At 35.3% G+C, this 17,589-nt stretch overlaps 1 protein-coding gene across 4 annotated transcripts in view; it reads left to right on the forward strand.

The window, feature by feature from the left end:
* The window catches only part of exo1 (exonuclease 1), a 45,252-nt gene extending 30,768 nt beyond the window's left edge, over positions 1 to 14,484 (forward strand). For 3 of the 4 annotated variants that reach the window (XM_061911100.1, XM_061911099.1, XM_061911101.1), the window contains 5 exons: positions 5,656 to 5,833; positions 7,626 to 8,118; positions 8,892 to 8,972; positions 12,797 to 12,993; positions 14,297 to 14,484. In XM_061911100.1, coding sequence (XP_061767084.1) covers positions 5,656 to 5,833; positions 7,626 to 8,118; positions 8,892 to 8,972; positions 12,797 to 12,993; positions 14,297 to 14,372 — 1,025 coding nt within the window. In that variant the 3' untranslated portion in view covers positions 14,373 to 14,484. Of the gene's footprint in view, positions 1 to 5,655; positions 5,834 to 7,625; positions 8,119 to 8,891; positions 8,973 to 12,796; positions 13,002 to 14,296 lie in introns of all 4 variants that reach the window. The other variant, XM_061911102.1, reaches the window with a different exon arrangement.
* Positions 14,485 to 17,589: the final 3,105 nt, after the last annotated feature.

Here is a 17,589-nt window from a genome sequence, read left to right on the forward strand (position 1 = left end):
TAAATACAGTTTGTTGCTACATCTGTAAGTGCAAGTTAAAGCTCTACTATGCAAAGCGAATGCCATTTATCAACAACATCCAGAAACGCCGCCGGCTTCTCTGGGCCTGACATCATCTAAGTTGGACTGATGCAAAGTGGAAAAGTGTTCTGTGGTCTGACGAGTCCACATTTCAAAATGTTTTTGGAAATATTCGACATTGTGTCATCCGGACCAAAGGGGAAGCGAACCATCCAGACTGTTATCGACGCAAAGTTCAAAAGCCACCATCTGAGATGGTATGGGTGTGCATTAGTGCCCAAGACATGGGTAACTTACACATCTCTGAAGGCACCATTACTGCTGAAAGGTACATCCAGGTTTTGGAACAACTATGCGCCGTCTTTTTCATGGACGCTCCTGCTTATTTCTGCAAGACAATGAGAAGCCACATTCAGCATGTGTTACACTAGTGTGGCTTTGTAAAAAAAGAGTACGGGTACTTTCCTGTCCAGACCTGTCTTCCATCAAAAATGTGTGGCGCATTATGAAACGTAAAATACGACAGCAGAGACCCCGGACTGGTGAACGACTGAAGCTCTATATAAAACAAGAATGGGAAAGAATTCCACTTTCAAAGCTTCAACATTTAGTTTCCTCAGTTCCCAAACGTTTATTGAGTGTTGTTAAAAGAAAAGGTGATGTAACACAGTGGTGAATTTTCCCTTTCCCAACTACTTTGGTATGTGTTGCAGCCATGAAATTCTAAGTTAATTAATATGTGCAAAAAAAATAATGTTCATGACTTTGAACATGAAATATCTTGTCTTTGTAGTGCATTCAATTGAATATGGGTTGAAAAGGATTTACAAATTATTGTATTTCGTTTATATTTACATCTAACACAATTTCCCAACTCATATGGAAACGGGGTTTGTATATATGTGTGTGTGTGTGTATGTATGTATATATATATATATATATATATATATATATATATATATATATATATATATATATAAATAATTTCTGTATTTATTATACTTTTTTTTTACAGTTTACATATATATATATATATATCTCGATATATATATATAAGTAAATTGTAGAAAATAAAAAAATAAAAATAAATACATTAATTATTGATATATACATATATAGATAGATAGATAGATATATCTATATATATATAGATATATCTATATATATATATATATATATATATATATAGATAAATATGAATAATGTATGTATTATTTGTATTTGTTTATTTTATTATATATATATGTATATATATATATATATATATATATATATATATAGATAAATATGAATAATGTATGTATTATTATTTGTATTTGTTTATTTTATTATATATATATATATATATAATTTATGTATTATTATTATTTTTATTGTTTTTTTATTTCTTTTATTTATTTATTTACTAATTCTAAAAATACTCATTGACGTTCAGGTTAGTCGCTCATGCCTGTCTTGTACATACGTGCATGCAGGGAGCGCGTGCTCTTACACAAAAGCAGTCCAAGAGAAACAATTAACAATTTTCAGTCATGTTTATGGTTTGAGATTATTTCAAACCTGCATACACTTACATTATACATTACAATTTCCAGTTTCTCTTTTCAAATGTTTGAAAAAGGAGTAGGAGAAAGCAGAGCTTATTTAATCCTACTTCTTTTCCATAACATAGCAATTGCTAACACCTTTGTTCACTTCCTGTTCTCAATTTATTCACAATATACTCCATAAATAATATTTAAAAAAAATGTTAAGTAAGGTGTACTGGTATATAATATGGTGAGATAAATAAGATAACCAATAAATTCAGAATGTTTATCATGGTTCTTCTCCTTTTGTACCTAGTAAACATTTAGAGTTTGAACAGTTTCTTAAATTGCATCATACTAGTACACTTTTGGATTTCTTTACTTAATGCATTCCATTATTTAAGTATATATATATATATATATATATATATATATATATATATATATATATATATATATATATATAAAGGTTTGAAGTGTTGTGTGCATACAAATATTTAAAGTTACATTTCTTCTTGTTATGATAGAATATACATTCTTTGTTTACATTTTTTTTTAGCTGACATTAGCTTGCCAAAATAGCTAAAACACAAAGCTAATGCACATGTTACGTACACGTGTAGTTAAGTCATTACGAACTAATGGCCGTAAGGAAGCCAGATATAGTATAATGCTTAAAATACATTGTAAAGTTAGAGCCCTTTAGCATTTGTCTAAAGCAGGGGTCTCAAAAATGCGGCCCCTGGGCCGATTGCGCCCCGCGAGACGTTATTATGCGCCCGGCGCTTTGATATGTTAATTTAGTGTTTGTGCGGCCCGCAAGTTCAATATGAACGGCGCTTTATTGGTCATGCTTGCCAACGTGCCATAATGGCACTGCCTTTGGCGCCCCCTACATCCTGAACTGACAGCGTGCAAGCCCAGTTGTATGTTGCATCTGGCCATGTGAGACGCACGTGTGTAATTGCAAGATATATTTGATCAACAGCCATGCAGGTCACACTAAGGGTGGCCGTAAAAAAACTTTTAACACTGTTACAAACATGTGCCAGACTGTGAACCCACACCAAACAAGAATGACAAACACATTTTAGGAGAACATCCGCATCGTAACACAATATAAACACACCAGAACAATTACCCAGAATCCCATGCAGACCTAACCCTTCCGGGCTACAATATACACACCCCTGCTACCACCAACCCCCCACACCCCCACCCTCCCTACTTGCGTCGGTTGAGGTGTTGTATAATGTAGCCCCGCAAGGTGTTCTGGGTATTTGTTCTCTTGTGTTTAAGTTGTGTTAGGGTGCGGAAATTCTCCCTAAAAGGGTTTGTCATTCTTGTTTAGTGTGGGTTCACAGTGTGGCGCATATTTGTAACAGTGTTAAAGTTGTTTATACCGCACCCTCAATGTGACTTGTATGGCTGTTGAACAAGTACGTCTTGCAGCCACTGACGTTGTTCTGCACAAGTCTCACACAACATGTTCCAGAGCCACCACATTGGTTGTGTGATATAATAGCGTGCGCGATGACATGTAGTGGAGCAGTAGTCCTCTTTAAGGGCAGGGTCACCAACATTTTTGAAACCAAGAGCTACTTCTTGCGTACTGATAAATGCGAAGGGCTACCAGTTTGATACACACTTAAATAAATTGCCAGAAATAGCCAATTTGCTCAATTTACCTTTAATATATATATATATATATATATATATAATAAAATATGTATTCCTGTCTGTCATTCGGTAGCACATTTTTTTTCCGGAAGGATTTTTGTAGAGAATAAATGATGATAAAAACACTTAATTGAACGGTTTGATAGAGGAGAAAACATGAAAAAAATAAAAATTGCATTTTGAAACATAGTTTATCTTCAATTTCGAATCTGTAAATTTCAATATACACCCCAAAAAAAGAAGAGAAAACTACCCAATTCAAATCTTTTGGAAAAAAATTAAATAAGAATTTATGGAATATCATTAGTAATTTTTCCTGATTAAGATTAATTTTAGAATTTTGATGACATGTTTTAAATAGGTTACAATCCAATCTGCACTCTGTTAGAATGTATAACAAATTGGACCAAGCTATATTTCTAAAAAAGACAATGTATTATTTCTCCTAGATTTTCCAGAACAAAAATTTTAAAAGAAATTCAAAAGACTTTGAAATAAGATTTAAATTTGATTGTAAAGATTTTCTAGATTTGCCAGAATATTTTTTTTGAATTTTAATCATAAGTTTGAAGAAATATTTCACAAATATTCTTCGTCGAAAAAACAGAAGTTAAAATGAAAAATTAAAATTAATGTATTATTCTTTACAATAAATAAATACTTTTACTTGAACATTGATTTAAATTGTCAGGAAAGAAGAGGAAGGAATTTAAAAGGTAAAAAGGTATATGTGTTTAAAAATCCAAAAATCATTTTTAAGGTTGTATTTTTTCTCAAAATTGTCTTTCTGAAAGTTATAAGAAGCAAAGTAAAAAAATGAATTATTTTTTTTAAACAAGTGAAGACCAAGTCTTTAAAATACTTTCTTGGATTTTCAAATTTTATTAGAGTTTTGTCTCTCTTAGAATTAAAAATGTCGAGCAAAGCCTCTATTTTTTAAATACAATTTAAAAAAATAGAGGCAGCTCACTGGTAAGTGCTGCTATTTGAGCTATTTTTTAGAACAGGCCAGCGGGCTACTCATCTGGTTCTTACGGGCTGCCTGGTGCCCGCGGATACTGCGTTAACGACCCCTGTTTTAGGGGGTGCGCGGACCCCTGGAGGGACTTGAAGGTATGCCAAGGGACAAGTGAGATTTATTAGAAACATTCTAAAAAACAGCAGCAATTCATAAATCCTTTATACATATGTTTATTGAATAAAACATCAATGAAGTATAAATGTAAGTTCATAAACTGTGGAAAAATAATACAACAATCCAACATTCAGTGTTGACAGGTAGACCTTTTGTGGACATGTTCCATAATTATTGATGTTAAAGATTTATTTTTTTGTGAAGAAATGTTTAGAAAAAGTTCATGACTCCAGGTGGATCTCTATTACAATCCCCAAAATGGGCACTTTAAGTTGATGATCTTTATCTATAATTGAATCACTTCAACAAGATTTTTAGTTATTTTTTTCAATCTTTTTTTTCCAAATAGTTCAAGAAAGACCACTACAAATGAGCAATATTTTGCACTGTTATACAATTTAATAAATCAGAAGCTAAAGACATAGTGCTGAATTTTACTTCTTAATTTCTTTTTTTCATTCACAAATGCTTTGCTCTGATTAGGGGGTACTTGAATTAAAAAAAAGTTGACATGGGGTACCTCACTGAAAAAAGGTTGAGAACCACTGTTGTAGAGGACGTTAAAGGAAGTGCAGTCATGGCAGCCGTTAATAATGTCAGCCGGGTGAAAATTGGGAACAATTCGGGAGAATGGTTGCACCGGTAGATTGTCGGGAGGTGCATTGAAATTCAGGAGTCTCCCGGAAAAATCGTGAGGATTGGCAAGTATGTTGCTAGGGTGGGAAAGCCATTCATAGAAGGTGAATTCATTAAAAAGTGCATGTTAGATTTTTTAAGAAATATTTTCTTGCGGCCCAGCCTCACCCAGTTTCTGGATCCAGTGTCACCCAGGTAAATTGAGTTTGAGACCCCTGGTCTAAAGGTTGCAAACTGCCCCTGAAATTGATTGCAGGCCTGACTGTGATAAACACATTTTTGCAAAAAAATCATTGCTAATTAATTATATATTGTTATAGTCAGAGTGTTTACAACCTTCTAAATACGTTTTTTTTTTAAAACATTATTAGAGTTCCATTGACTTTTCTTTCTACAATCTGCCACACACCACAAACGTTCCCAGGGTTGCACTTGGGATAACCCATTATTTGCTTCAATTAAAGCAATATTACATTTTAATGTCTTTATTTATTGATAAAAAAATTCTTTTTTGGGTCTGTAGTCAAGATGTGTTCTCTGTTTATTTAGTCTTGCACAAGTGGATAGCTTTTCTATTTGATTCAACAAAAGTCTTTGTTTATGTTACAATAGATGCACCGAGACTGCAATTAAAACTTGTTTTTCCTGCCTCAGACATCAGTCTGACAGATCATGATGTCCTGCAGCAGTACTCTTCCAGCGTGAAGCGAGCAAAGACCGAGCAGCAGCAGCCAGACAATTTAAGGCAGCCACGGCCGCGGAACCGCTTCGCTACGGTTTTGCAGATGAGGAACCAGGATGCTGATGAAAACGGCCCAGTCATAAGCAGCAGGTGCCCTAATTTATGTTGTTATGGTATTTGGTCTTTATTAAGATAGTCCTTTTAATTCTACTCTAAGTCTAGAAAAGCACTATACAAGTACAACCCATTTACCATTTTATTCAAGCTTTTCATGTCGGTGATGTTATACATTATTTTATTCAACAAACTACAATGTTTCTCACAGATCTGCAATCAATTTGTGGCAGCAGTGGCATGGCCTTGTGTAATAAATTACATCATCGTATGAATTGTTTAATTGGATATGACGAGTGTATTATTTTTTTAAGTCAAAACATTTTTTATAATTATTTTAAAGACAAATTTGTGTTATTACTGATTAGTATCAACATATATTTTTATTTGTCACACTATCGTATTTTTTAATATTTGCTGCCTATTACCGCCGTATTTTTCGGAGTATAAGTCGCTCCGGAATATAAGTCACACCTGCCCTGCCAAAAATGCATACATAATAAAGAAGAAAAAAAACATAAGTCGCACTGGAGTATAAGTCGAATTTTTGGGGGAAATTCATTGGATAAAACCCAACACCAAGAAAATACATCTGAAAGGCAATTTAAAATAAATGAAGAATAGTGAACAACAGGCTGAATAAGCGTACATTATATGACGCATAAATAACCAACTGGGAAGGTGCCTGGTATGTTAACGTAACATATTATGGTAAGAGTCATTCAAACAACTATAACATATAAAACATGCTATACGTTTACCAAACAATCTGTCACTCCTAATCGCTAAATCCCATGAAATCTTACACGTCTAGTCTCTTAGGTGAATGAGCTAAATAATATTATTTGATATTTTACGGTAATGTGTTAATAATTTCACACATAAGTCACACATAAGTCACACCAATCTATGAAAAAAACTGCGACTTATAGTCGGAAAAATACGGTACAATGAAACACAGGCTGCACTTTGTACACCCATGGTTCTGACCTCCCTGAATGTTGGAATATAGTTTGGCAGATAGGAAAACAGTCCTTTTAAATTAATGATGAAAAAACTCAAACTTTAGGATGCTTAGTTTTACAGCAACTTCATTGTGGATAATAAACACACAAATAAAAGTACATTAGTATACACATGAAGTGCACATACTTGAATTATGTTAATTCAACAATACAGTTTAGCGTAAACTGAAAAAAAGCAGTACGATACAGGACAAAGCTTGGCTCCCATTCCGCTAGCTTGATGCCAACAATACAATAGACGACCCCATTGACAGGCTAAAGAAAATAATTGCGATCAGTTTAACAAATGAGGTTTTAACTTAATAAAATTGTTGTGTTTGCGTGTGTTAACTACTAAAGTTCTCAAACCTCAAACTCAATTTTTTTAAACAAATAATGTAGTCAATGTTTTGTGAAACAAGATTGCCAGGAGATGGCAGCACATATATCACCTCGAAGGTGAATTGTTACCATCTAGTAACTCTTTTACTTGTGGCGGCCCTAAATTTACTTGTGGCAGGGCACCCAAAGTATATGAATGTATTGGAAACACTGAAGTAATTATGCTTATCTTGTTTACATGACAGCGTGCCATTTCTCTCTCTACATGTCATGTGTGTTTGTGGGGATATCCCCTTGCCTCATAACCGTAAACCTGGAGGAAACACTGGGGTTGTTAGTGGCAAGAAGCCAACTCACATGTATTTTAATGACACAATAAAATACTTATGTCTTTAAATTTGTTTTTTTTCCCTCTCAGCCAACAAGAACTTCTACTACATTATCTTCTTTAGATGAAATCTCGCTCTCTCTTTCACGTGTAGATTCTTCAGTAATTCCAGTCCAGCTGCCAGGGATGTGCAGGAATCTGCTCAGGTGGGTTTCAGTCACAAAGCTTGCAGCGGTGTCAAAGACACCCCCGCTGTCACTGCCCAGACCAGTGACAGCGACGGTCCAGATGTCTCGTCTGTGGAGACACCCAGTCCACCGCCATCCCCAAATACCACCATCCCCCGCTCAGGCAGCCAAGGTCTCAGGCTGTTTAACTGGTCAGATTGTTCGCCGTCGATGGATCGATCGCAGACACCAAAGTCGACGTCAGGTCTGAACCTGCTGCAGCATTTCCAGTACAAGAAGGACAGTTTCTCCATTTACACAAAGTCCCCAACTGAAAGGCAGCCAGATGATGAGGTCAACCCCACAACCTCCCAAGACAGCGCTTATTTTTCCCAGTCCCAGCCTTCTCTTGCTTCCTTACACAAAGAAGAAGCCCTCTCTGGTGACTTGAACGTCTTTCATGAGGAGCATGCTGCCCCTGTAAGTTTAGACGAATTTCCACACTATCATTATTTTTACAATGCGCACTTTGTCCAGCCCTGGTTTATTTAAATTTATATTAGTCTGCCCTCCCTGAACGTTGGAGTATAGTTTGGCAGATAGGTAGACAGTCTTTTAAACCTGAGATGAAAAAATGTCCAACTTGAGGTTATTTACTGATAGTGTCCACGTTGAAGTTACAGTAAAATTACGGACGCATAATGTTCACATTAATTTCACCAACCTGTAAGAATCATCATAAACAATTAGTTTACTATAAACTGAAAAAGCAGTGCAACCTTACAGGATGAAGGTTGGTTGCTATCTTAATGCTAAGATAAAATTGGTGATCCCATTGATTTGCTAATTAAAATTAGCATCGCGATCATTTAAAACTTGTACAAATGTTTAACAAATTATATATTTAACAGAGCAAAATTGGCATAAAACTAAATATGCATATGTACTAACAGGAATATATTCCCCAAACTCTGTGGAAACAAATATTGACATTTACCTCTGTACTACTTAGCCAGACGGTTGTTCGGCTATGTGTGCTGACTAACAATGAAAACCTGTTACTCCAAATAAGAAATAAAGTATTTTTTTTATAATTAATTTTAAAGAAAAGACTTAATTTTACAAATTAAAGACTGTATGATAAATAAAGTATCATATCCTATTCATTCTAAACACAGACTATTATAAATACTATTTTACTGTATGTATTCTCACAATTGCAATTGTGCTTTGTCTGTTTTGTATGCTCTCAGAAAATGGAATCAAAAGAAGATCCAGAGCGCAGTCCCACATGTTCAAAAGAAGATCATAAAGTAGGAATCTTGAAATCAAAGGTAAGTGTATGTCGTCCATGTGTTTGTTTGTTATTAGGGATTTATATTAGAAAATACTTGGTTCCATCACCGAGCTTAAAAACGCAAGATATTTGTATCGCAAATCAACGCTCGACATTGAATTTAGTTTAAACGGTGCTTGGCCACCCTCAAAACAGCACAATTTGAAACATTTAACATGACTTTCATTAAGAAAAACTAACTTTTACAGTAGACAATATTGTATGAAAAACAATATGATAGAATGTACTACAAACAACGATAGTATTATGAAGTAATGTTACAATAATATACAGCGTTTACCTTGGAGAGTGGACCTCTGCGATGTCTCTTTCAGGCTGCTTCTACGTAATGTACAGTAGGATTTGTTATTGTAGTTTATGTTGCACACGGACATCTTTGAGTGAAGGACCTGAGGTCACAGTTGACAGCAAGTGGCATGTATGGCTACGTAAAACTAATTGAGCAAAGGTAATGCTTCATTATCCAGTTTGTAGCCAGGAGATAGAACGAACTGAAACACCATCAGCAGCTTCTTAATATTTTCATTGATAAATAACTGCCATTTGGACCTTGCTTTGGCCCAGAGGCTAGATCCTTCTTCCGTGCAGTGCGGGCTGACGGTTCTTTGTTCGACCTGGCCTGCCGGGTCAGCTACATTGTTGGTCATGTTTCTCTTTTTCTGTTGGTGTCGTCCGAATAGTTTTCTCGACATTCTTCTAAACACTCCCCTTCTTAAATCCGGTGGTTGGAAGGCAGCAATCACTACTTTAACAGTGCTCGTAGCTCGTAACTCAAATTTATGTTTGCAACTTAAATTATAACTAAATGCTGAAAGGCATCACATATCTCCAAATGCTCATAAGTTAAGGCAGTGGTTCTCAACCTTTTTTCAGTGATGTACACCTTGTGGACATTCTTTTTAATTCAAGTACCCCCTAATCAGACCAAAGCATTTTTGGATAAAAAAAAGAGATAAAGAAGTAAAATACAACACTAGGTCAGTTTCTGATTTATTAAATTGTATAACTGCAAAATATTGCTCATTTGTAGTGGTCTTTCTTGAACTATTTGGAAAATAAGATATAAAAATAACTAAAAACTTGTTGAAAAATAAACAAGTGATTCAATTATAAATAAAGATTTGTACACAAAGAAGTATTCATCAACTTAAAGTGCCCTCTTTGGGGATTGGAATAGAGATCCATCTGGTATCATGAACTTAATTCTGAACTTTTATTGACAAAAATAACTAATCTTTAACATCAATATTTATGGAACATGTCCACAAAAAATCTAGCTGTCAACACTGAATATTGCATTGTTGCATTTCTTTTCACAGTTTATGAACTTAAATGCATATTTTGTTGAAGTATTATTCAATAAATATATTTATAAAGGATTTTTGAATTTTTGGTATCTTCACAATAATTTCAAAAAATCTCACGTACCCCTTGGCATACCTTCAAGTACCCCCAGAGGTACGCGTACCCCCATTTGAGAACCCTGAGTTAAGGTACCACAGTATCAGGTCACAATGGTAACACTGATTTAGATTTTTTATTTTCTTATCTGCAACATAATCTAGTTTTGTCAGACAGTACACTAGGCAGCTTTCCGCTTTTTGCAGTGCAAACACAAATAGTTTTTGTTAATATGCCAAAGCAGACTTTGTTTACCTTTAGGAGGGTGGCCCCAAATAGGTCAAGTTAAGAGTGAGTAGAAGTAAAGAACAGAGGTAAATTAGTTTTCATACAGAACATGTCTGTTATTTCATTTAACACACTAAACATATAATTATTCAGTGACAGCACGTAATTTCTGACATGTTTTTGTCTCTTAATGTCTGATTTCTTAGCATCTTTTTACAAATTGCGGCAGTGACATTGCATCAGCTCCTGACGTAACAAATGTGTTACCATTGTTGTATTTCTTTTTGTAACATAAACTACAAAAATTTAGAGGATTTCTGACATTACCTAATCCAGGGTTCTCAACTGGTCGTATCCTGGGACCCACAGTTTCCTGTGGCTCATTAAAAGCAAGCTAATTTATTTCTATTTAAAAAGAACCTTCAAAAACAATGGATGTTGCCGTTTTAAACAAAAGTTCACTTTAATACATGTGCCAAATGTATTTCATAGCCCAATATTAAGAGAAAGGAATGTCAGCTTAGTGTTTCCCCTACATGTAATTGATCATGGAGCACTGCCACGGCAAGAAAAGTGCCACCACACCTTCAAAATATATACATTTTTTGTACATGGAAGTGATTTTTTTGGGCTGTAAAAAGGTAAGTAGTATATTGTATGAATGGATATAATGTATATCAGAGCTAGTCAACTACAAAATGAAGAGGACTGCAGTTTCAAGAGCCCAAGGGCACAAAAGACACACATCGGAATGTGGATGTTTCGTCAGAAAGAGCATCCGCAGGTTAAATTCCTTTGAGACTGTGTTTACTCAATTGCAAAGGAAACACATCGGCTTTGACACTGCACTGTAAATAAATTAATTATTATGACCACGCTACTCGTTTCCAGCGTGCACAGCTAGACTGATAGTTAACAGCATGAAAAATAGAAACTATCGAAGTTTTGTTGAAGATGGATGTTCCTTATTTAGAATTTTTCCTCCTCAGTTTTATTACTTTGCACTTTTTCTATTGATCAATATCCATAATTATTAGGGGTGTGCATCTCTACCTTGAATGGCGATCCGATATAATACTCGTTACATGGGCTACGATACGATTCCCTAACAATCCATCCATCCATCAATTTTCTACCACTTGTCCCTTTCAGGGTTGTGGGGGTGCTGGAGCCTATCTCATACATTTCCAAACATTGCGATTTAATGCGATACGATTGTATCGACATAATCATTGCCATGGTGAAAAGAAAATTAAATGAATTGTGTATCATGTCAGAACCATGTTTTTTTTATAGACATACAAAACAGGGGGTTCTTATATTATTATTCCTATTAATCCTATATTATTATTATCATTAATATTATAATATTAGAACTATCAACTTCAAGGTATTGCAATCAATAAACTTAAAGAAAAGAGGTGTGAGTTAAAAAAATGCAAATTATGATCAGGACTGTAAATTAATTTTCTAATGTTTATTTTTAGTTTAGTTGTTTTTTTTATTTGTTATACATTGTTAGTGTATAACAAATAAATGACAATTGAAGAGAAAGGGAAAACTCTGCCTCTTATGGTTATTTACCGCACTAATCAAAAACCTTGATGTCTATTCGATTTAGATTAATCGTGCAGCCCCAATCAGCTCCAATTTATGACAATGGGGTCTTGCTGTGAAAGCCTTCCTGTATTCAGAGACTTACTTCTTAACTTTGCAAACAATAACAAAAGCGGCCCAAACAATTACACTTGTTATGATAAGAACAAGAAAAATAAATGATCACACAACCTTTTGACATCTTCTCCTCACTTTGTCATTGTTTTTCTTTAAATTATATCTCTTCATCCGCGCTCCGCTTTCCCCATGCACTCACAGGGGATATCACCGTACGCGCATGCTACACCAAATATAGGTGGGCCGCGCTTTATTAGAGCAGCCTTGCGCTTATTGAAGTCTTTAAACTAATCATTGAATCAACAAAATGGAAATTAATGAATCATTGCAACCCTAACTAGGACAGAGCTGTGGTAAAGATCGGCTGGGCTTGGCAGCTCATCAGCCGCTCACCGATCAGTTGAAAAAGTCAAATTGTGGGATCGGGACATGTCTACATTTTATGTTTTTAATATCATTATTTGTCAACCTCTAAGTTTTTCCATCTGCTCCTCTCAGGTTGCCGGTCTGCCAAAGCCCAAGTTGTGTCGTCTGGTTAAGGACACACAGGTGCAAGCACTGGGCGCAGCCAGGGCTAGCGGGCTGAGGAAGAAAGCCGGGGGTTTTGGGAGGAAATCCTCCAACTCAAACATTGAGAACAACCCTGGTGTACAAGCCACCATCAGCTGTCTCTGGAAGAACTACAGCTTTAAAAAGTAACATGGTAGCTTTTGCAATAATCAATTAGGGTGTCCTGTTACGACATTTTCATTCCTCATACAATACTGTTGAGTTTTGGCTGATACCGATTTAATCTGACAAACAATCAGCATGAATCGTACATACTTTATCACTTTGTAGTCTTAGGAAAAGTTTGTTTACTTGAAAATAGTCAGAAAACAATGGTAGGCAAAAAAAACACTAACTCATTTATTTTTAACCGTCTTGAATGAACTTATGCGGTCTTTGCAAAAAAATGTATATATATATATATATATATATATATACACATTTATTTTATTTGGTGACACATTCATGACGTTAAGCTAATGAAGCAGTAAATTGAATGATGCGGACACATTACCGCATTTTTCGTAGTATAAGTCGCACCTGCAGAAAATGCATAATAAAGAAGGAAAAATAACATAATTCGCACTAGAGTATAAGTCGCATTTTTGGGGGAAATGAATTTGATAAAACCCAACACCAAGAATAGACATTTGAAAGGCAATTTAAAATAGATAAAGAATAGTGAACAACAGACTGAATAAGTGTACGTTATATGACGCATAAATAACCAACTGAGAAGGTGCCTGGTATGTTAACGTAACATATTATGGTAAGAGTCATTTAAATAACTATAACATATAGAACATGCTATACCTTTACCAAACAATCTGTCACTTCTTATTGCTAAATCCGATGAAATCTTATACGCCTAGTCTCTTACGTGAATGAGTTAAATAATATTTGCTATTTTACGGTAATGTGTTAAGAATTTCACACATAAGTCGCTCCTGAGTATAAGTCGCACCCCCGGCCAAACTATAAAAAAAAACTGTGATTTATAATCCGAAAAATACGGTAGTTACCAGATACTTTCTAATTTTTTTCTCTATGTGTAAGTAATTTAAAACTATAATTATTTAATACTTGTTTATATTGACATGTGCTGTTTTAGATTGCAATATTGTACGATGTAGGATGCTTATTATTTCCGTCTAGTTTGTGGCATTAGCTATTGTGTAGCTGCGAGCTCCTAGTAGCCTATAGCCTTCCATGTTTACCTTTAGTCAATGACTTGACATAAAAAGTCAACACACTGCAGGACTGCTCGTATAAGTGTTTATATAGGACATTTTGCATGCAATCACATAAACAGTAATAACAAACCTGATTTTTTATAATGTCGGCCCAATATCATTTCAGGACACCCTTAATAGTAATATTTAATCAGTCATTCCAAAATTATCCGTACGATCCAGGCAACATAACGTTAATCCCTTGTGTGTTTTTCAGAGATACCCAGAGGATGACGTCCTTTACGAAAGGAGAACCAGTGCATCTACTTAAAGGCGACCTGTTGGCCAGTTAACCCACAACAAGCATGTTGCAATATTTCTTTTTTTAAACATACTGTGTATGTCCACCATCATTTCACCAATAATTGCACACTTTTTAAATAAAGCTACCTTCTACCCACGCAATCCACATCTGATGTTGTTGACTTTGGTCCATCTTCCAGTCTCTCCAGGATTTGACTTGTTTTGTGATTGTTGAGACCAAAGTATCTGATTTCGTGGTCTTTTTTAATTTATTTTTAATTTATTTATTTTTTTTTACTAACCAAGTTGCAGCAAATTATTGCATTTTTTTCAGTGACATTGCAGTTTATATTACCAATTTGTTATCAATGTTTTTCTCTCTAACATAAACTCCAAAATGCTTAGAATTACAGACATATCCTAACCAAGGGTTCTCAACTGGTGTCATGCTGGAACCCAAATTTTCCCACAGTAAGCAAAATTATTTTATTTTTTTTAAATGGGGTTCCAAAACACGTTTGTGTTGCCTTTTTAAACAAAAGTACACGATATCAGGAGAAAAGATGTCAAATTAAAAAATTAATTAATACAATAAAATGATGGACGATTGTGTGAATGCTCCAAAGCATTCATACGTATGGTTTTCTACACCAGAATTCATCTATTTATTGTGTGAATGCTCCAAAGCATGGTTTTCTTCCACTTCTTCTCCAGAGTTTGGCGCGCTCTGCCTTCCACATTTTTCATCCGATTCAAACCGTTCCAACTTCAAACTGTTCAGCTGATTTGGGAATCGCGGGCTTTCTATTGTCAAGTGCCTAAAATTCCCAGATTTCCCAGAACTCTCAGTTTTCCGGGCCATTTTTCTCCATTCAAAATTAATTGCCCATTTTTCAAACTCACCATTTCCACATTTTATTCTAACACAACTTATTCATACCATTCCACCTTCAACACATTCCACCATCCTGGGAATTCAAACTACAAACCCTGTTTCCATATGAGTTGGGAAATTGTGTTAGATGTCAATATATACGGAAGACAATGATTTGCAAATCATTTTCAACCCATATTCAGCTGAATATGGGTTGAAAAGACAACATATTTGATGTTCAAACTGATAAACTTTTTTTTTTTGCAAATAATCATTAACTTTTGAATTTGATGCCAGCAACACGTGACAAAGAAGTTGGGAAAGGTGGCAATAAATACTAATAAAGTTGAGAAATTCTCATCAAACACTTATTTGGAACATCTCACAGGTGTGCAGGCTAATTTGGAACAGGTGGATGCCATGATTGGGTATAAAAGCAGCTTCCCAAAAAATGCTAAGTCATTCACAAACAAGGATAGGGTGAGGGTCACCAATTTGTAAGCAAATTATCGAACAGTTTTAGAACATTTCTCAACGAGCTATTGCAAGGAATTTAGGGATTTTACCATCTATGGTCCGTAAAATCATCAAAAGGTTCAGAGATTCTGGAGAAATCACTGCACGTAAGCGATGATATTACGGACCTTTGATCCCTCAGGCGGTACTGCATGACAAACCGACATCAGTGTGTAAAGGATATCACCACATGGGCTCAGGAACACTTCATAAAACCACTGTCAGTAACTACAGTTGGTCGCTACATCTGTAAGTGCAAGTTAAAACTCTACTATGCAAAGCGAAAGCCACTTATCATCAACGCCCAGGAACGCCGCCGGCTTCGCTGGGCCCGAGCTCATCTAAGATGGACTGATGCAAAGTGGAAAGGTGTTCTGTGGTGACGAGTCTACATTTCAAATTATATTTGGAAACTGCAGACATGGTGTCCTCCAGAACAAAGAGGAAAATAACCATCCGGATTGTTATAGGTGCAAAGTTCAAAAGCCAGCATCTGTGATGGAATGGGGGTGTATTAGTGCCCAAGGCTTGGGTAACTTACACATCTGTGAAGGTACCATTAATGCTGAATGGTCCATACAGGTTTTGGAGCAACATATGTTGTCGTCCAAGCAACGTTATCATGGATGCCCCTGCTTATTTCAGCAAAACAACGCCAAGCCACGTGGTACAACAGCGTGGTTTCGTAGTAAAAGAGTGCGGGTATTTTCCTGGCCCGCCTGCAGTCCAGACATGTCTTCCATCGAAATTGTGTGGTGCATTATGAAGCGTAAAATACGACAACAAGACCCTGGACTGTTGAACAACTTAAGCTGTAGATCAAGCAAGAATGGGAAAGAATTCCACTTTCAAAGCTTCAACAATTAGTGTCCTCAGTTCCCAAACGTTTGAGTGTTGTTAAAAGAAAATGTGATGTAACACAGTGGTGAACATGCCCTTTCCCCACTACTTCCGCACGTGTTGCAGCCATGAAATTCAAAGTTAATTATTTGCAAAAAAAAAAAAAGTTTATGAGTTTGAACTTTAAATATCTTGTCTTTGTAGTGCATTTAATAAAATATGGGTTGAAAAAGATTTGCAAATCATTGTATTCTGTTTGTATTTACATCTGACAATTTCCCAACTCATATGGAAACGTGGTTTGTACAATTTTTTTAAAAAAATTCCAGGTTTTTCCAGAATTCCTGGTTTTCCAAAGCCCTATTTTTACCCTTTTTACGGGCGACTACTCCTTCCACATTTTTCTACCCACTTCAACTGTTCCATCGTAGAAAGATTCCTCTTAATTAGGACAAAAACTAAGTTGTTTTTTTAACTGTAAACATTCTCGGTTTTCCTGATTTTCCAGGAATTCTGTGATACCATTTCTCAATTCAACATGATACTACGTCAACATTTCACGGCCGATTTGAAAAATTCCAACACCAACCATTTCAACTCATTCAGAACATTCAAATCTTTTAACATTTTCCAAAATATTCCCGCTTTTCCCGAAATTCCCATCGAAATGAGTGGGCCATTTTTCAAAGTTCCACAACCCTCACGTTTTTCATCTAATTCAAACTGTTTTAACTCCAAAATATTCATCTTGTTCAAATTTGTGTTCCGAGAATTCCCAGCTTTCAGGGAAATTTTCCCCATTCAAAATGAATGCTCAATTTTCTAAACTTCCACAATTTTCACAGTTTTCAACCTATTCAAACCTTTCCAACATCAACATATTCAACTCATCCTACTAATACTTTCCCAAGTTATAAACCAAATTCCGTTTTTCCTGGAAATTCAAACTCTTCGTCATTCAAATTATTCTAACATTCTACATTTTGTCAGCATTTAAGTTCAACTTCAACATTGGAGCATTCACATGCAATTCCTTC

The sequence above is a fragment of the Nerophis ophidion genome, linkage group LG09, assembly GCF_033978795.1.
Source record: "Nerophis ophidion isolate RoL-2023_Sa linkage group LG09, RoL_Noph_v1.0, whole genome shotgun sequence".
Taxonomy (NCBI): Eukaryota; Metazoa; Chordata; class Actinopteri; order Syngnathiformes; family Syngnathidae; genus Nerophis; species Nerophis ophidion.